We start from the raw sequence: 17,080 nt of genomic DNA on the forward strand, positions 1-17,080 counted from the left end.
AAAAGATTTGCCACGGGTTGTGGTTTTTAGGTTTGTCCTGGTTACGACCAAACTCTGAGCTTTATCGTCTGCTAATCATAATGCGTGTTGAGACATTGTACTCTCATTTTTATTGAATATCATTTATATAAAAATGGAAGATCTTAAATTATACACCTTAATTTTCTCATACCTTATCAGGAAAATAAGAAATGATTTTGTAATAGGTTAATTTCAGAGTTCGATTATACTCATCTATCCGTGAAACCTAAATTAAAGATCAATATACTTTAAATAACGATAATCATAAGACAACAAAACACTTATCTAGTGTTGTTAAACGGCTTAATTTGAGCTGATTTTAAAAACGGCTAACTCAATATTTTATCCAGAAAAATATTGTGCAAGCCTAGAGATTTTTCTTATATATGACACATAGGATTGAACATCTATTGGCGAAATCTCGGCGCTTAGGTTATATTTTCCTGGCTATAATGTTTAGCTAACCCTTTTTAAAAATAGGCTCAAATCGAGCCCTTTAACAACTCTACCCTTCCTTGTCAAATGAAAAAACTGTTCATTCTGTTATTGATCAAATTATACTAAAAATAAGAATCTCTTTTTAAAACCGTCTCAGTTGTTATGTGCCCAGCCAAATTTAAAGATCAAAATGTACAAAACAATAACTCCTAATTACAATGATATAATTTTTACAAGACCCTTATCAAATGGAAAAACTGTTCATACGGTTACATACTAAAAATAATAATCTCATTAAACTCTATGCTATGTGCCCGTGTATCAATAAACCTCCTGTTACCTTATTGGAACAATTAAATCTTAACATTATACCAAGCACCTCTTTTGATTTCAATTCCAAAAGACATTTCATGCTCAACAAGTGTATAATACTTCACTTGGAATTAATCTGCATTAAAAATTTAGCCTACTCCAGATTTAAATTATCTCAAATAACATCCAACATTGGATCTATGATAATCCTTGTCTACATCATACTTAATTTATATATTTATCTACCTTTGATACCTCTCCTTATACAATATATATATCCTGCATAAGTTATCATCTAAATTTTAAATTTATGTCAAATTTTATCTCCCATTTTGATGACCCAAAAATTTTCCTATGTTTTGATAAGAGGATGGCAAATAAAAATCCAAATAAATGCTATATGTCCCTTATGCAATAAATCTACAAACATAACCAAAGCTAGGAAGTTTCAAATTCATGGTCCCCCATCCTCTAGATGTCGAGGTTCAGGGTTACCAAGTATAACATCTACTGTTCCTCCTTCATTCAGTTTATTAAATTTAGCAAGCCCCTCCCCCTTACCTTATTGTTGCTAAACTTCTAACCCACAATCATGGCTAATGATTTTTTATCACTACCCAACTATCCCATCATATCCCGTATACCACGGGGTGCTCGTAATTCTTTCGCAGAATCCTTAACAAATTAATCCACTTAACAGTAAACAATCCTGGAAACCTTTTAAATTAGAAAAATTTACTAAGCTACACCAATTTCACCCTTAAAATTCCCGATAATAAAAATATCTTTTTATCAACATCAATTTCCCTCTTCAATCCTGATTCTATATGCCCCTCTACTCCCCATACTTACCAATCTAATCCACTCCCCGTGGCTCGTAAGGGCAAAATAGTTTCAAATAAAATAAATATCCTCAACATAAACTAAGTCCTTCGCGCCATGAGTTCTGAAGACTCTCTAGCTCCCTACAACGAGTTCATTCTAGAATTTCTAAAACACCCTACATGTGAATCAGAATTCGTTTACTCAAGCCAAAACAATCATTTAGCTTCTGATAACAACATCCACGAGACACTTAAAGCAGTTAGATCTTTTAAAAAAGATTCTTCTGGAGGCCTTGATGGCATTCGTGCTATCTTTATCCATGACATTTTACAACTCAACATTCCATGTAAAGCCCTTTTACAGAACCTTACCAGGTTAAATATAATTCTCAACGGGTCCTTTCGATCTCCTATCATTCCTATTCTCTTTGGCGCTCGCCTAATAGCCCTCAAAAAAGGACAGAGCTATTCGTCCAATCGCTGTTGGGTCTTTCTTTCTTCCGAAGAACCGTCTCCAAGATCATTGCTTCACGAATCAAGGAATCTCTTTCCTCATTAAGGTTCGGTGTTCCCAGAGGCGCTGAAATTTTAGTCCATCTTGCTAGTATAACTATAACTAACAGTATCACTGATCTGCTCAATCTATTAACGATAATGGATCCACTCCTTTAGATTCTGATCTTTCTCAGGCCTTCACCTTCTTCTGGGACAGCAATTGCCCATCCACCCTTTGTCGTCCTGCCTCCAGCATTTAAAAAGACTGGGATGCTCCTTTGATCGCCCGTTCCGTTGAATACCTAATTTCGAACAGGTCCTTTGAGGACAATCCCAATAATTTAGTATTATATGCAAACTCAGGTTACGAATGGTGAAAAGCCATCCCCAGTTCCAATCTTGGCCTCCTCTTGACTGGTGAACAGCTATGCATTTCCATAGCTCTCCGCCTTGGCGGTAATGCTGTAGTTCCCTCCATTTGTATCGACTGTGGCCATCCCGTTGAATCGAAAGCTTACCATACCTTGCACTGCAAGTTTTCCCATGGACGACAACGGCGTCATAAATCTATCAACAACATTCTTCTAGCTGCTCTCAAAAAAGTTAATATACCATCCACCCTCGAAACAGAGAGCCTTTTAAACAAAAACGCTATACGCCTCTATGGGATATCCCTCATTCCCTGGACTAATAGTCTCCCGCTCGCTTGGGATTATACCTGTGTCGATTTTGCAGTAAGGTCCAACCTCTCATTTTCTGCCATTGAAAAGGCTGAAATCCTAAAAAAAATAAGCTGACCTTACACCGTGTTCATACCAATCGTTACTAATACCCTAAGTATGTTTGGAAGTGATGCCCTCAATTTCATTAAAATCATAGGGAAAAAATGAGACAGATCTAGTGAAGGTCAACGGTCCGGTCCTATCGGTCTTAGACCGGGACCGGACCGATCTTTTTGTTGAGGACCGTGGTCCGGACCGGTCTTTTATTAATATTTAAGTTTACTTTACTATTCAATTAATATAATTTTTTGTATATTTTATTTTATGATATTTTTCTAGAGGAGTTATTTTAGATTTTGTTAATTTTTTTTTTACAATATGAAAACCATAAGTTTGTCCAAGAAACATTTTACTTATAGTCCTAATAAAAAACATAGAATATGTGTTCACTGTAATACCAAATTTAACATATCGTCAGCAACAAGTAACAAAATAATTGTTTATAATTTTTTAAGCAATAAATTAATCAAAATAAGCAGTATTATTATTAAAATATTTTGGTTATTATTTATATATCTATTTTTTCTTAAGAAACTGTCTGAATAATTCATTGTCAAAATAATTTAACCTTATTCTTAATAAAATAATTAGGTACCTTAAGCAGACATTTGATAAAACATAAAATTTATACTTCTAATAATGAAAATATCTCAAAAACACAATCTACTCTTAATTTAAATATGCCCCCCCACAAGTACAAAATCACTTTCTTCAATACCATTGTATAAATTCCAAACAGATCATATGAACCAACTCATTATAAAATGGGTAATAATGGACTCTCTGCAAATGAAGACTTTAGAAAGTTCAGGTCTTCATAATTTAATCAAATATTTAAACTCAACTGCTATAATTTGGTCAAAAAACAAAGTTAAAAATTTTTATACAGCTAATTTTGAGAAACTAAGAAATTCTCTAAAAGATATTTTAAATAAAAATAATTCTTTAATAAGCTTTACCACAGATATGTGGAGCAATATAAATAATATTTCATTTATAGCCATTACTGCACACTATATTGATTCTTCTTTTACATTAAAAAATATTTTACTTGATATAAATCATATCCCATTTCCTCATACTTCTGAAGAAATATCCTTAGCTATAAAAGAGGTAATTTATGTATATCAATTGGAGAAGAATATACTGGCCTGTACTACGGATAATGCCAATAACATCCTAAAAAGCATGGATATTTTGCGGAATATTTATAAGGAACAAAAATTTAAAGGCTTTAGATGCTGTGCCCATATTCTAAACCTAATATCTCAGGAAGGTTTATCATATATTACAACTATCCTAGAAAAGTGTAGAGACATAGCCTTTTCTATAAATAAATCACCCAAAATAAATCAAGCATATGTACAAATATGTGAAAATAAGGGTATTACAAAATTTAAAATCCCTTCTGATATCCCTATTAGATGGAATAGCTCCTATTTAATGATGAATACAATTTATGAGGTATTTACATTTTTATCCAATTATTTTTAAAAAATATTTAATTTTTAGAACATGGATGCTATAGAAGAAGTACTTTTTTTGAATTACAAACAATTTAAAGTGGTTTTCTTTACTGAGTGTGAAAAAAAAGACCTTAAAGAGACTGTAGATTTTCTAAGGCCCTTCTATAAAACCACACTTGATTTATCAGGATCCAAATATCCTACAGTTGGGATTTCCATGTTATATATGGAGAATATAAATAATGAAATTTAAAATAATATAAAAAAGGATAATAAAAATACAAGAAAAGAAATTCTTAATAACATGCTGGTTAAAATGTAGAAATATCTCAAAGAATTATTTTGCTATGAATCATATGTCTCAACATTATTGGATCCGAGATTAAAACAAGTTTACATGCCTAATACTCTTAATAGAATTGAGTATATGACCAAATTTTCAAAATATTTAAGGAAAATAAAAAAAATACAGGAATAACGGATTCTCAGGTATATTTTTAATATTTATTTATTAAATCCTAATTTTCAAACATTTGCGCCAGGAGGAAATCAATGAATTTAGTTTTTTAGAAAGAATTTTATCCCAAAAAAAGAAATTCAGAAGGGGATCATATATACGTAGAAATCATTGAAGAAAATATATCCTTCACACCTATTTGAATGAACCTCTTGTTTCATTAAAGGATTACATATTAGTATGGTGGAAAGCCAATAGTGAAAGGTCTTTTATATTTTTTAAATAGTCATAATAGTTTATTATATAGATTTCCAGTCCTCTCATTAGCAGCTAGAAATTTTTTAGCAATTCAAGCAACATCTGTCCCCTGTGAACAAATATTTTCGAAAGTAGGAGATCTTGTCACTAAAAAAAAGGAATAGGCTTTCAAACAAAACAATACAAGCTTTGATGTGTATGGGTTCTTGGTTAAAGAATGGAATAGATCTACCGCCTCCATTAAGTCCCTCTTCTAATTCCTTCCAAGGAAGTTCTACAAACAAAGGCATTAGCATTTATTTAAATTAAATATTTGTATTAATTATTATATTATTCATAATAATTTTATATTGTTTATATAATACTCTTATATTTAATAAAATGATAAAACAAATTAAATTAGGTTAAAAAAAATATGTTTTTTAAACAAATAAAAAGACCGGTCCTAGACAGATCTTTTTATTTAGGACCACGGTCTTGATCGATCTTTTTTTAAGGACCGTGGTCCGGTCCGGTCCGAGGGTATCGGTCCAGTCCGGACCAAAGACCGGACCGTGACCTTCACTAGACAGATCTCAGAGGACCCCGATTTTACCTTCGTCAGCAGATTTCCCTGGAAATCTGCAGGTCCAATTTTTTAAGCATTCACTCATCTCTATTAGTGTTGTGAAACGGCTCGATTTGAGCCGATTTTTAAAAACGGCTAACTCAATATCTTAGCCAGAAAAATATTGTCTAAGCCTCGAGATTTCACTAATAGATGTCCAACCTTTGTCATAGCTATGAGCTAAATCTTTAGGCTTGCATATTCTTTTTCTGAATAAAACATTGAATCAACAGTATTCTCTAGGATGATATGTACCCCTTTTTTAAAATTTTTTTTCTCAGTTCTTTTATATATATATTTTTTTAAATTCATTTTTAATATTTGCTTATTTGTTTTTTAATATATATATTTTTAATTATTTAGAGTATATATCCTATTTTAAAATAAATAAAATGATTTGACCAATAAAAAAATATTTGAGGATCAAATATAAAAATATAAAATTAATAAAAATTCTCACCTATGTTGATGATCATCCCATCTTGCGTAACATATATCCAGCCCTCCCAAAAAGCATATCCTCTGATCTATGCACACCATCTTTTCATGATGAGCCCACATATAAACTTGTGATTTGAGGTGGTCCGGGTGTCTTAATACCTTAAGATTTTATATAATAGAATATCCTTTTTAATCAAAATATATATCATTCTTTTCTTTTATCTATCTTTTTTATTATTTTCAAGAAAAATATTTTTCAAAATTAAAAAACGAACTATAATGTTGTAAGGATGCAGATTCCTGAGAGCTTGCTTGGTATAGAAACTGTTAATACCAAGGGCCAAAGCAACCTCTTTATAAATCATTATGTAGATTTTAACACCATCTTCCTAAAAATATATAAATTTATTATTTTTATATTTCTTTATAATAAACTCTATCTCCAGATTCTGTATCTTGAAATTAATGAAGTATAGTTTAAAAAATTGGAACAATAATTTGAAGAAAATTAAATAATTAATAGCAATTTTCACTAATGCCCTGATCTAAATTTTAATATTTACTTTTCATATGGTACATTTTAATTTTTTTTGAAAATGATTAGGGTAATTCAATAGTCCTAGGATGAAGTAGTATGACTTACTTATTGCTGAACCATTTTATACTAATAATAACATTCCATTTTTCCATTCAGTAATTAAGATTTTATAATTAAAGTTACCATGAGACATGTATAATTAAATATGTTATAATTACATATATATCTAGGCCTAAAAACATAATTTAAAAAAGTATGATATTACCGCTTTTTTCCTCAATATATTATCGAGTCTCCATTTTCCGCAATCCTTATCCAAAGGTCTTTTCAAATAGTATTGCGGACTTAACCTTTTCATATTACATAATTAAATAAATTTGGAATTGTAATTATGCTTAATTGTCATTTAACAAAACTATCAAAAATTAAAGATTTGGAGAGGAATTTGTTTCCAAAACATTTTCTATCATGTAGACGATGCTCCTCTGTAAAATATAACGGATTCTTAGGGGTAGTGAGCAATGCGAAGCAGTCAATAAGAATTTATTAGGCTAACGGTCAAACTAAGGCCTGATATAAAGACTATGGACCTCGTTCGAGATTAACTTTGGGCCATGCTACAAAAATAAGTGTTAGAGTTTTTATTAGAATGATAAAAAATTTTTTTATTATACAACAAACCAATAAAATCTAAATAAATCAAGGACTGTTGAAGCAAATAAGTAATTATTAGTTTCAACAGAACTACGCGGTTCAAACTAAGACCTGATATCAAGCTAATGGGCCATATTAGCCAAGGGCTAGTCTTCAAGAATAATGGCTATGGCTTATATTATATTATGAAAAATACTATAATTTATTAATCATTAAGCTCACATTCGTAGGCAAAATTTAACAGATACCTATTAGTTGTCATAGCTTATTATTTGAAAACATAATTAAAAATAAAAATTTTACAAAATATATCAATCTTCAAAAATAAATGTTATATTGTCCCCGAGTATAATTATGTTTTCAAAAAATTGCTTACAAAGCTATGACAACTAATTATTGATTGAGTATGGATAATGATTAATTTTGTATTTTATTATTATTTTTTCTCCCGTGAATTCGAGAGAAATCAATAATAATAAAGTTGTATTGTTTATTTTGTGAGTAATTAATAAATGGGTATATTTTTTTAGCTAAGGCTAAGCCATAGCCGATTTTTTTTGGCTACGTATAAGCTTTAGCCGATTTTTTAGGCTATGGTTAAACCTTAGACTTTTTTAGGCTAGGGTTAAACCATAGCTTTATTTTTGGCTACGACTCCTGAACCGATTTAATTCTGATCGGCTAATGTCCGTCGGTGTTCCGTAAGTTATGCCTAGCCTTAATTACTATTTATTTATTTATATTTTTATGATAAAAAAGATGTCAAGCGCTATTGTTTTGTTATAATGTTTTTGTTACATTTTACTAATGAATATTTCTCCCATTTAAGCGAAAAAAAGATTTTTGAGCATATATTTTGTTTTTAAGGAATTCTTTTGTGTTTTTATAAAACAATTTTGAGGTGAAATCTTTTATATTTTTTGATCATTTTTGTAAAATTATCTCTTTATTTTATGTATATTAAACGTGGTTTTTCTATATAATTTTTTTAAATATAATATCTATATATTAAACTTTTTTATGTTATTTTTTTAATATTTTTGAAATATTTTGATGTAGAGTATAATCATAGATTGTAAAGATGTTAAATTATAAATTCAATGACGATGTTTTCAGGAAAAATGACAGTTGTAATAATAGGTATTTTTAAACATGTTTGAATTTTTAGCGAACGGTTACAAACATATATTGCAAAAATGTTAAATTATAAGTAGTTGTTCTTTGGAAAAATGACAGTTGGTATTTTTAAACTTATTTAAAAATTTTTTAACGTATATAGGCAAAAATATATATTGTTAACATGTTAAATTCAAATTTCAATGAAAATCTATCAGAGAAATTGTCAATTAACATAAGTGTTATTTTTAATTTTTTTTGACACAAATGGACAAAAATATGTATTATTAACATGTTAAATTAAAATTTCATTGAAGATGTACCATAGAAAAGTGACGATTGTTATAATCATTAATTTCAAATAAATTTGATTTTTTTCGACGCAAATGGGCAAATGTGTTTGTTAACATGTTAAATTATAATTAAAATGCACCAAGGAAAGTGAAAATTGTCATAATCGTCTTTCTTAATTTCCATTTTTTTTGAGAAATTATTAAAAAAAGATATTTTGTTAAAATTTATTGAAATTATAATTCAGAAAAGTGACAATTGTCATAATCGTCTTCAGGCTTGTTAATCGATCCTTTTAAAAAGATCGAATCCCTATCACGATCTTTTGAAAAAAAGAGGATCGAAATCAAGGATCGACCTTTTTTTATTTAAATTTCTGATCGATACAAAATTAACTAATATAAAAAAAAAATATGTATAAATTTATTGTAATTGAATAATATAATATAAGTATAACAATTAGAATATATTTATTTATAATTAAATTAGCCTTTAATAATAAAATTTTTTCTAAATTATCACCATTAAAACAACCACGTTTTTCATTAAGTATATGTTTAGCTTTACTAAACAAGCGCTCCACTGGAGCGCTTGATGGTAAAGGTGTGTTATATTCAATAAATGTTTTTTTTAATTAACATAATTATTAAAAATATTCACTAAATCATCATTAGAATAAAAAAAATTATTAATGGAAAGAGCAATTTGTGACGAGTTTTTCCCAAAAAAGGTATATCCATGCATTCATTTGAAGGATCTGCATATGGTTGACCCTGTAATTTTCTAAATGGGCAATTAGCCTTTCTTTTAACAATAAATTTTGTGGCAGATTAATAAAAGGCCAATTGAGCATAAACTTTGGGTGAATTATTGATGCCAATATATTACTGTCATCATATATAGTGAAGGAAATCTATAATTTTTATTATGTGCATATTGTTATGATCTTCACAAATAATAAAAATTGTATTTTAAAAAGAATTAATCACTTCTAAATGCCTCTTTAAGTTGACTGCTAATCTTTGAAGAAGATATTTTGTTTTTGCACAAAGAGCATTTTGCATAAATCATTGTGTGGTTACTTCCATCCATTTCACATAAAGTAAAATACTTACGTAAATTATGAAATGGCAAAAGATTCTCATTCTCACTTATATCTGCTGTCACATCAATAGAAGTAGATGTATCAAATCTATAATGGAGGAAATTATTAAAACCTAGAATTTATATTATAATATAATAAATAAATATAACTTGTTCTTACAAAAAATTTGGGAAATTAATGAAATATAAAATTTGGTGGAATGGTGGTTGATAAAATATCATGTAGATAGATATTTTTTTTAAATAATATTTAAATTTAATTTTCAAAATTTTTATTATATTTATTGCTTTTTAAGTAAAAAAATAATTTTTAAAAGGATCGGGATCGAATATTTAAAAAAATGATATCGATCACGATCCACAATTTAAGGTCAGGATCTTAAATCCGAGAAAATTAACAAATTTAGGAACGAATCCAGGATCGGCGATCTTTTGATTCGATCCTTTAACAACTCTGCGTCTTTCTTAAACTTTTCCAATTTCTGTGAGAAATATGTTGGTAATATTAGCGAAAAAAATAAGGAAATTTTAATGCTCATAATCGTCGTCCCTTTTATGCTGCTTAAAGTTTCAAAAAATATGAAAAGTGGTGACTGAAGAGGGTTGAAATTCATGTATGTATACTAAGTAAAAAATAGATTATTAAAGTATAAATTAATTCCGGTGATTAATTAGAGATTTAAGTTATTATGATGATGCTCAAATTAATGGTTGTTGCTTTGTATACTTAGCCGCGAATTCGCGTTAGCTATGAAAGCAAGGTAAGATATTTAAAAGAACTTAAAATCATATGAATTTTATTTGTCAATGATATAAACAGTACAATCAACATACTATAAATTTAATGTTAAGATTGTGAATTTATAAACATATGGAAAATATAGATTTTTCCTCAAATACATGGACAAATTGGCATTTTTTAAATATCCATTCGGGACATGAATAAATGTACAAAAATAGTGATATAAATTCTAATCCTAATATAAGAACGAAGATGATTATGACAATTACCAATTTTCTGATTATAATTTCAATGAATTTTAACAATATATCTTTTTAAATAATTTCTCAAAAAAAATTGGAAAAGTTTTAAAAAATGACGTATGACAATTTTCTCTTTCCTATGGTAAATTATAATTTAACATGTTAACAATATATGTTGCTGCTCATTTGCGTCGAAAAAATTCGAATTTATTTGAAATTAATGATTAAAACAATTGTCACTTTTCTATGGTACATCTTCATTGAAATTTTAATTTTACATGTTAATAGTTCATATTATTGCCCTAAATATGTTTAAAAATAATAATTATAACAAATGTCACTTTTCTATTGTACATCTTCACTGAAGTTTAATTAAAAATGTTAACAATACATATTTTTGTTCATTTGCGTCAGAAAAATTAAAATATGTTTAGAAATAAACGATTATGAGAATTGTCATTGGCATAGAGCCATTGGAGTTTTAGTTTAACATGTTAACAATACATATTTGCCCATTTGCGTCAAAAATTCAAAAACTTTAGAATTAACAATTATGATAATTGTCAATTTCTATGGTGCATCTTCATTGAAATTTCAATTTAATAGGTTAATAATATCTATTTTTGCCGATATGCGTCAAAAAAATTCAAATATGATTAAAAATAACGATTATGACAAATGTCACTTTTCTATTGTACATCTTCATTGAGGTTTTTATTAAAAATGTTAACAATTATGACAAATGTCACTTTTCTATTGTACATCTTAACTGAAGTTTTCATTAAACATGTTAACAATACATACTTTTGTTCATTTGTGTCAAAAAATTAAAATATGTTTAGAAATAACGATTATGAGAATTGTCACATTTTTATGGTATATAACCATTGGAATTTTAGTTTAACACGTTAACTATACATAATTATGCCAATTGCTTCAAAAATTCAAAAAACTTTACAATTAACAATTATGCTAATTGTAAATTTCTATGGTGCATCTTCATTGAAATTTCAATTTAATAGGTTAACAATATCTATTTTTGCCGATTTGCGTCAAAAAAAATTAAAATATGTTTAGAAATAACGATTATGAGAATTGTCACATTTCTATAGTATATAATCATTGGAATTTTAGTTTAACACGTTAACAATACATAATTTTGCCCATTTGCGTCAAAAATTCAAAAAACTTTAGAATTAACAATTTTGATAATTTTCAATTTCTATGGTGCATCTTCATTAAATTTCAATATAATAGGTTAGCAAATATATTTTTGCCGATAGGCGTCAAAAAAATTAATTCGAATATGACAATTGTCATTTTTCCAAAGAAAATTATCATTGAATAATTTAAAATATTTTCAATAAATTTTTTTAACCGTTTGCGTCCGGAAATTTCAAAAAGTTAAAAAATGACGAATATGACAATTGTCACTTTAAAATAATCCTTAAAAAATTATAAAAAATAACACAAAAAAGTTTAATCTATAAATATATATTTAAAAAAATTATATAGAAAAAACCACCTTCATCAAAAAAGAGGTAATCTTACAAAACTGATCAAAAAATATAAAAGATTTCATCTCAAAGATTGTTTTATAAAGAAGATTTAAAATTCTAATCAAATCCAAATATATGCTCGAGCTAGGCCCACCGGTCAGAAGAGGAGAGACAGTACAGTTCCCAGATTGGCTTAAAACGATAAATGAATATCTATAGAAACTGAGGCGCCAACTGCTCTCTCCTGAAGACCCGCAAGGATATGAAGATTCAAACTAGGATAATCTTTCCATTCCTTCCTTCCCGTCAGTACCAATCGCGGACAATCTCCCGCCCGAGTGGTAGTGACTAAGGTATACAATCCGTCAACAGCATCCCTCCGTCAACAGCAGATCGGAGGACGAAACAGCGTCTATCATACGTGCCATAGGTAGGATCAGCTCTCCCAGCCATGAACGACATCCTCACAGGTATCGTGAGCCATGGAGGACGAAGGATACACAGACAGTATTTCCACCAATTACAATATAAAACACTCATACCGGACAACACCCGACGGCGACTCGCTCGTTCGAAATATTCGGCAACATTCATACCAACATCAGGCAATCGGTGGCCTGCTCGCTGCTAGAGTCTTAGGAGTCATCAACCACTTCGTGTATATCATCATGGGAATGTCCAGGCTCTTCTCGCCGTACTACAATACCATGAACAGCGCAGAGCTTACGCCATTAATAAACTCATAAATGGCCTTCCAAAAGGCGCAGATCATCGTTGACGCGCTGCAAGCACCCATCAGCATTAGATATCCCGCAAATAATGCGGTATACACGGACGCATGAAATTCACCGGAATATCCTTCTGGGGAATCAATAACCTGTCAATTGCTTACAAAGAAGCAACTCTGGTGTTTAACATTACTACTCATGATATATAGCACATAAACGCTAAGGATCCTGGCAGTAGGAATTGGAGCAATGTTGGCCATCAACAAGGTTCGAGTACCGCCAATAATCATTACAGACTCAACTGTAGCATAATACGAATTCAGGAAAGGTGGCTCCAAGTCTTCTTCGATTGAAATTGTCATCACTCAAGTGCTGAGAAAACTGGGCTTACCCGACTATACGGTAGTAAGCCAAAACATTAAGCAGATCCCCACCGATGAAAATCTAGCTGACAATCTAGCTGACAAGCCATCTAGAACTTCTAGAGGCAGATCTGCTGCAACTCTGCTCGACCTGCCGCAACAAACGGGATTAAACAAGTCATAAGAGACACTGAAGACTCGCACTCGTTATATGGGTCCGAAACTATCAATACTCCCTCGCTCATCTCTGGAATGTCCGCACCATTGACAAAAACTCTCTCGACTTAATGTAAAACGATTCAACCGCGAATATTTATTTGTATAAATACTCATACATTATTTACAATTATCCATTATCCTCGCTTTGTACAAAATATTGTTTTAAATTTATTTTTACGTTAGCTTGATTTTCTTTCGAAAAATTTAAGGATGAAGCCAAAGAAAAGCACCACCTCCGAGCTTCGCAGTTGATTTCTATTGACATCCTCTCCGTTATAAACGATAGGGATAGGATCGGAAGGGTAATAATCAAGTTAACGTAAAAATAAGTGTAAAACAATATTTTAAAGAAATGTACAAAGCGACGATAATGGATGTAAATAATGTATGAGTATTTATATAAATAAATATTCGCGGATAAATCGTTCTACATTATGTCGTTTTTTTTACGGAAAACTCTTTGATATTGCTACTTCAAATTTTAATATATGGATATTTGTTCCAAGTTGAGAGTTTCCGTCGATGATGCCGACATTCCCGAGATGAGCGGGGGAGTATTGATGGTTTCGGACGCAAATAATGAGTGCAGATCTTCAGGTCTCTTATGCCTTGTTCTAGTCTCGGTTGTTGCGGCAGGTCGAACAGAGTTGCAGCTGATCTGTTACAGTCCAGGTTCTAGATGGCTCGTCGGCTGGATTTTCATCAGTGGGATCCACTTAATTAGCTTATTGCGGTGAAGTCGGGTAAGCCCAGTTCCTCAGCAGTTGCGTGATGACAATCTCAATCAAAGGAGACTTGGAGCCACCTTTCCTGAATACTTAGTATGTTATAGTTAAGTCTGTAAAGATTACTGGCGGTACACCACAATTGTTGATGGCCAGCAGTGCTCCCATTCCTACTGCCAGGATTTCCTTTGCGTTTATGTGCGATATGGCGTATATAAATAAAAAATATTAAATCATATCATATGTTTATTTGATAATAATAAAATATATTAACAATAAGTAAAAAATATAAATAAAATAAATATATATATATTTTAATAAAAATAAATAAATAGTAATTTAGGCTAAGCATATCTTACAGAGAAGGACGTTAGCTGATCAGAATAATCGGCTCAGGCTTAGCCATAGCCAAAAAAAATTTGGCTAGGCTAAACCGATTACCCAACTAGAGTTAATAATTATTAATAAATTTGTATTTTATTTAATAATGTAATAAATTTATTTTTATTTGCAATTATAATTTTAAGAAAAAAAAGATGAATAAATTATTATTTTTTTCGTGTAATTTTTGATTTTACCTATGAATGTGAGCTTAGACTAATATGATATAGTATTTCTCATAATCTAATATAAATCGGAAACCTTATCTTTGTAGCATAGCTTAGCTAGCCTCGAAAATAGTCCACAGGCTTGGTATCAGTCCTTAGTTTGGAGTAATTCAGTAATAACTAACTTGATACTTATTGGCCCTAAGTATCTGTAAGATTTTTGCAACGAATATAGGCTTAGTGTATAATAAAATTAAGCATTTCCATAATCTAATATTAAACTTTGATTAACCCTAGCCCAAATTAGGCCTCCTTATTAACTGGGCAGAAATACTTCTAGCCAATAAAATACTTTTTCTCTAATAAGGTTACCTGTGCAGAGCAAAAAAAAAATATATCATTAAATATTATTTTAAATAAGCATTCATATAGACACTATATTAAAATATGGACTTAAGCCGGTACCTGATAAAGTTTTGATTAAATTTTATTATTTAATATTCTGCTCTCAGACTTAGCTATCTAATATCTTAAAGATCTATATATCAGCCCGAAAGATGACTGAGTAAAATTTATAAAACTAAGAGACCATAACCAAAATTTAATCTTATATAAATGATAACAATTCAAAATTTCTTCAATCTAAAAGTAATTTACAATTAATAATTATCTAAGATGTATGGAAATTATATAATAAAGATGGTATGAATTAAATTCAATTAAAAAATTTGGGCCGGAATCGGGTTTATAACTAAATAAAATTTTGGGTTAAAGAAGCTCGAACAAGAAAAAATTAAATTTGCAAGGCTCTAACTAGTGAAGTAAAAATTTATATTAATTACCACCAATCCGTGATAAAGATTTCATCCTTAGCACTATATAGAGCATCAGCAACGGCAGAAAAATAACTAGCTCCGTCTACAAACCTAATTATACATATTTAAAATAAAAAATGAATAAGGCAATAAACGAGTACATATGGATGTTGTAAATATAGATAAAAATAGACCCACTAAAAAGGGAGCATTAAAGATGCCTCTCGTGATTGTTTCTTTGAAATATCTAATACATTTCTCTGAATAGCTTGGACGAAACTATGAATTAACAAAGAGGGACCGGCTTTATAGCCTTTAGTATCGGTATGGGAGTATTAGCTAACACTAAAAATTGAAAGGTGTTATTTGCTGAGTCAACTAATGAATTCTCTGATCGATCATCTGTTTCTGTGCTACTAGTCATCGAAGTCATTTGTTGGAATAATCTCCGAAATCCTGATAATTTTTAGATTTCGGTATCAAATCTATAATTACAGGTCGTATTATAGTTCCTTCAAGGTTTGAATTTATGGATTGCATCAGATGTGTTAGATTAACAATAATATCGAGAAATTGCTTTGCAATAACCCTAACGCTTTCTTATCTAGTTACTAAAGGATTTTCAATCTTATAAAATTAAATTAAATATCACCTGATTTACTTTTTAAATATATATATGTGTTTTGGAGAACAAGATACTCTCAACTTTTATCTTGGCTATAATAAAGTTTATGACTCAAAATCAACAATTAACGAAATCACCAAGCGTTAAAACTATGGAGAAATTAATACAATTAGGTATACAATGGGCATTTTGACCCGAACGCCTCTCCGCCTATTGTATTAAAAAATTTAACCCACTCGCCCGTCTGCCTATTTATCTAAAAATTTTGTTTAACCCACCTGCCCGCTCCATGTTTAGAAATCATTTGATTAGTTGTTTTGGCTCTTTTTTATTTTATATTAATATAAATTTAAATTTATAAAATATGCAATTTTTCTAGGAAAATATTTTCAATTCACCAGTTCTGCCACCAATTGTTTTAAAAATATTTTTAGACGCCCCCCCCCCTTTACCTGTTTAAAATTTTTAACCCATAGACGTGACCACTAGTATGTATTACAATTCTAGAAACTAGGAAAACAGGAAATACCGAAATTTATGATTGTTTAATTTTCTATTATTCTAACGGATGACTTTGATAGACAGGGGCAAGGCCAGCAACTGTTTCTTTATTTTATGTTACGTGAATGTTAAGTAACATTTATTTTATATATTTAAAAATAGTCTGTTTAAAATGGACATAATTTTTATAATTAGAGAGAAAGATTATAATTATATTAAAAAGTTGAAAAAAGCCCATCAAATATTGTTTTATTTTGGATTATATTTAAA

At 29.7% G+C, this 17,080-nt stretch overlaps 1 protein-coding gene across 2 annotated transcripts in view; it reads right to left on the reverse strand.

The window, feature by feature from the left end:
* LOC135927412 (phospholipase D1-like) overlaps nt 1-17,080 on the reverse strand; it is a 55,703-nt gene that overhangs the window by 15,745 nt on the left and 22,878 nt on the right. For both annotated transcript variants that reach the window (XM_065463388.1, XM_065463387.1), the window contains exons 11-14: nt 15,712-15,795; nt 6,905-6,989; nt 6,377-6,490; nt 6,121-6,260 (exon numbers count right to left, since the gene is read on the reverse strand). In XM_065463388.1, coding sequence (XP_065319460.1) covers nt 6,121-6,260; nt 6,377-6,490; nt 6,905-6,989; nt 15,712-15,795 — 423 coding nt within the window. The remainder of the gene's footprint in view (nt 1-6,120; nt 6,261-6,376; nt 6,491-6,904; nt 6,990-15,711; nt 15,796-17,080) is intronic.

This window comes from Gordionus sp. m RMFG-2023, chromosome 3 (assembly GCF_954871325.1).
Source record: "Gordionus sp. m RMFG-2023 chromosome 3, tfGorSpeb1-WG-v2, whole genome shotgun sequence".
Lineage (NCBI taxonomy): Eukaryota > Metazoa > Nematomorpha > Gordioida > Chordodea > Parachordodidae > Gordionus > Gordionus sp. m RMFG-2023.